The following is a 4706-nucleotide window of genomic DNA, read 5'->3' as shown; positions in this document are numbered from 1 at the left end:
GCCTATCTGTAAATGATGTCTGAGTGTTGGAGTGTGTTCCTGCCTATCTGTAAATGATGTCTGAGTGTTGGAGTGTGTTCCTGCCTATCTGTAAATGATGTCTGAGTGTTGGAGTGTGTTCCTGCCTATCTGTAAATGATGTCTGAGTGTTGGAGTGTGTTCCTGCCTATCTGTAAATGATGTCTGAGTGTTGGAGTGTGTTCCTGCCTATATGTAAATGATGTCTGAGTGTTGGAGTGTGTTCCTGCCCATCTGTAAATGATGTCTGAGTGTTGGAGTGTGTTCCTGCCTTTCCGTAATGTAAAAAATAAACAAGAAAATGGTGCCGTCTGGTTTGCTTAATGTAAGCAATTTGAAATTATTTCTACTTTTACTTTTGACAAGTACATTTGAGCAATTACATTTACTTTTGATACTTAAGTATATTGAAAAGCAAATCCGTTTAGACTTTTACTCAAGTAGTATTTTACCGGGTGACTTTCACTTTTACTTGAGTCATTTTCTGTTAAGGATATCTTTATTATTAGTCAAGTATGACAACTGGGTACTTTTCCCACCACTGTGCACTACTTTTGAGTCCAACGAGGCTTCAACTCTATAGGGCCCTGGTCAAAAATAGTGCACTACATAGGGAATAGGGTACCACTTGGGATGCATGCCAAGAAAAGAAGGGGAAAAAAAGTGTTTGAAAAAGCATGACTGGATATTTGGACAGTGGGGTGGTTAAAAACACTGTATCCATTTACCAGAACATCAGGCATTGCATCACCACAGATAACTATTGCTCCATCCAAAGACTGGAATGGTGAACACTGGTTTACTGTAAATCATGCAATAGGCAACTTAGAAGGTAAACAACAAAAAAAGTGAGCATGAATATAACCACAGTAGAGCTACGGGATTGGCTGTCCGGCCTCCAGAAAGGACCTGTGTCTGACAAGGACAGACTCATGAGGACAACAGCTTGCTATTGGTAAAAGATACTGTAAACGTTGTTACATTAGGGCCGACCTGTAACAAGCTTTCATATTTCATATCTTAGATCAAAGGAGAAGTTGCACTTTAAATTATTAGGCTCAAATGTCATTCAAAAGGAACAAGGACAAGGGCAAATATATATATGTCGCCTGACACAATTAAGTAACGTTTTTGTTTCAGAGATTATGGCAAATATGAAATACTGATTATTTCGTCCCATGGAAATGAACACTATGTATGTTGTTTCCCTTTCGATACAATCAATTGCAAACTTGTCTGGAATAAAATAAAGTTTTTTTATTAAGAATTATTTGCATAAAACATTTAGGAAAATACCACAGAAACATCATCAGCTTACAAAATGTTGTTCATGAAAATAATAACAACTTTTTAAGACAAAAACCCATCAACATTTATACACCATTGCATACAGTATTTATAAACCATACATACAGTATTTGGGTCAATTATGACATGAAAAGTAACTGATGCATTTGATGTGGAACCACGGTCAGCATGCCAAAGTGCACCTTATCCCCTATGCCGTGCACTAGTTTTGATCAGAGCCCTAATATAGTGCACTAGGGAATAGGGTGCCATTTGGGATGTTCCATAGTGTTGATTACATCACAATGCTCTGAGAACTCTGGGATAGATAGCACACGTGATTATTAATATGACATAGCCATTACCAGGGAATACCACAGTGCTACCTACCACTGGTCCTGTCGAAATACTTTAGAAATGCATCCTTCCTTCCTACCTCACCTGAAGTCATCACGGATCTCATTTTGGTTGGATTGGTGGAAGTAATAAGGTGGTCACCTTGCTTTCAGATATACTATCACTTGTAGCTCAGTGAGTGACAAGATAGGTCAAGGAAACAAGGACGCATCTCTGAAGTATTCCAACAGAGACTGACTGGACACTCCCAGAATCTTCCTCTGAGGGAATCTGAGTACCTCGCCACTCTTCAGAGCTATAGCATTTGTAGAGATTGAACATGCTAAACTCTCAACTGGCTTTATTGTAGATGTACAGGACATAGAACACTTTACCCAAAGTGGACTTGTCATAATACCTCTATGATGCTGTTATAACAGCTGACGTAACAGGTCATGACAGTTTTTTTATGCTCAACCTTTATAAATGTTTTTGGGGTATTTTTACCTCTTTTTCTCCCCAATTGGTAGTTACAGTCTTGTCCCATCGCTGCAACTCCCGTACGGACTCGGGAGAGGCGAAGGTCGAGAGCCGTGCGTCCTCCTAAACACGACCCAGCCAAGCCGCACTGCTTCTTGACACAATGTCCGCTTAACCCAGAAGACAGCCGCACCAATGTGTCGGAGCAAACACAGTGTCACCTGGCGACCGTGTCGGCGTGCATAGCGCCCGGCCCGCCACAGGAGTCGCTAGAGCGCCATGGGACAAGAGCATCCCAGCCGGCCAAACCCTCCTCTAATCCAAACGACACTGGGCCAATTGTGCGCCGCCCCTTGGGTCTCCCGGGTCGCGGCCCGGCTGCGACAGAGCCTGGACTCAAACCAGGATCTCTAGTGGCACAGCTAGAACAGTGTCTTAGACCACCGGGCCACTCTGGAGGCTCTATGACCAACATTACACTGCAACATAACACTGTCACGGAACACGGAACATGGAACAGTAGACCGTTGAATCGGGACATTAGAACTACAAGGTTCTATCTGATCAAAGATCCTCCTGAGATAGTCGGCTTTAAAGTTCCGAACCCTCGTTGGTCTGAAAGGTGTGAAACATTTTAACCGTGTGTTCTTTTGAACTTAACAACATGATTTGGGGTCATTTCATGGAAGGTGTAAGGCCATTATAACAGCCCACTTCAAGTAAAGTGTCAACAAAAACATACTATCACGTGTTTATCTTAACCTTTATCCTCCTTTTCCTCAAAAGCATATTCATCATGTTAAAACCACAAAGCATTGATTTCTTCTGTTGGCAGAGAAGTCAACCCATCTAACCCTGAGACTGATTGAGTGATATAAAAAAAAGAACATTCATATCATATTCATATAGCCAGTTGAGTTACCTTTGCCCTGAAAATATCTCTATGTCTGTTCACATGTTCTGACCACAGTCTCGCACAGACAAGATGACTAAGCATTTGCTCACGGAGACTTCCAGAAGCATTTCCCACAGGCTGAGAATGTGCCAAGTCACTGCGGTGGAGTGAAAAAGGCCCAGGCAGCCAAGGAGTCAAAATGGGTACCTTCTTGCCCCATTCCATTGGCTGGGGTAAAGGGGTTCTGTAAGTTCTTGAGGGCCTGGATGTTGTTGGAGTTGCTATTGGTGCTTTCATGCCTTGCTGTCTCCATGGTGATGCCGTTGCTGTTACTCATAGGCCGGGGAAGAAGGTTGGCGTACGACTGCTGCTGCTGGCCGTCCGAGGCGGAGAAGGAACAAGAGGCGGTCATCTGGCCCTCCTGTCCCCCAGTTAGGGGCTCCTGCTTCAGTTGGAAGGTGGCCTGAGGGCCCCCTCCTCCCACCAGGCCCTGGATGATCTCATCACTCTCCACGCTATCCAGGAGGAAGCCCAACCCCAGGGACCCCACTTCGCCACCGTTGCTCCAGGGTGCCTGGAGGCCCAGGGTCTGGGTCTGACTCCCCTGGATCTGCCCTTCCTGGCTCCCCATGCCCTGGGTAAAGGATGGCCCTTTCCTCTGGTGGAGCTGCTGCTGTCTATGCTGTTGGTGGTGGAAGTGCTGCCGCTGGTGAGGGTGCTGGGGGTGAGGCTGCTGGTGGTGGAGCTGGAGATCAGGCCCACCGGGCAGGGCATGACTGGCCGAAGGACCCTGGAGATTGGGCTCCAGACCCAGACATTGCAGGTCCCCCATGGTGAGTTGGGGCAGGATGTTACCACCACCGCTACCACTACTGCTGCTCTCCCCTCCATGAAGGTACCCAGAAGTAACACAGTGGTTCACCTGCTGTTGCTGCATACCGTTACCCTGGTTACTACCGGTGCTCGAGGGGTTAATTCTGATGGTCTCCAGGGACAAAGTCGGGTTGGGTTGGGGCCACATCTGGTTGATGGATGTCATCATTGTGCGCTGCTGAGGGCTATGTTGTTGGTAATGTTGGTTGGCGTGGTTGTACATGGTAGGAGGGGTTTGACGCATCATAGCGTGAGAGGGCTGTTTCATGTACATGTTGTTGATGTCTGGCAAAGAGGAGATTTGGAGATTAGTATTGTTGTGTATATAGAAATATATCTCTACAACAAGGCTTAAATACAGCCTGGTCTCTGAGCAAAACAATACATCTCTACAACAAGGCTTAAATACAGCCTGGTCTCAGAGCAAAACAATACATCTCTACAACAAGGCTTAAATACAGCCTGGTCTCAAGAGCAAAAACGTCAAATATTTTCCTAAAATCCAAGCCACTCTTTTTAGTGTGATATGTATAACATGAACGTGGAGCTAGCGACTCAAATGTTGTGCGTTCGAATCTCATCATGGACAACTTTCGCGTTTTAGCTAATTAGCAATTTTACAACTACTTACTACTTTTTAGCTACTTTGCAACTACTTAACATGTTGGCTACCCTTCCGCTAACTATAACCTTTACCATTTAACCTAACTCCTAACCCTAACCTTAACATAATATATCATAATAAACTAGTCAAAGATAATATATCATAATAAACTAGTTGAACGTAATATATCACACTAAACTAGTCGAACCTCAA

At 44.6% G+C, this 4706-nt stretch overlaps 1 protein-coding gene across 1 annotated transcript in view; it reads right to left on the bottom strand.

Annotated features, from left to right (window-relative positions):
* Positions 1-1260: 1260 nt before the first annotated feature.
* The window catches only part of rel (v-rel avian reticuloendotheliosis viral oncogene homolog), a 25794-nt gene continuing 22348 nt past the window's right edge, over positions 1261-4706 (bottom strand). The window contains exon 9 of the mRNA XM_052513179.1: positions 1261-4174. Within this exon, the coding sequence (XP_052369139.1) occupies positions 3171-4174 (1004 nt within the window). The 3' untranslated portion in view covers positions 1261-3170. The remainder of the gene's footprint in view (positions 4175-4706) is intronic.

This window comes from Oncorhynchus keta, unplaced genomic scaffold (genome assembly GCF_023373465.1).
Source record: "Oncorhynchus keta strain PuntledgeMale-10-30-2019 unplaced genomic scaffold, Oket_V2 Un_contig_972_pilon_pilon, whole genome shotgun sequence".
NCBI classification, from domain to species: Eukaryota; Metazoa; Chordata; class Actinopteri; order Salmoniformes; family Salmonidae; genus Oncorhynchus; species Oncorhynchus keta.
This window is presented reverse-complemented; position numbering and strand designations above follow the sequence as displayed.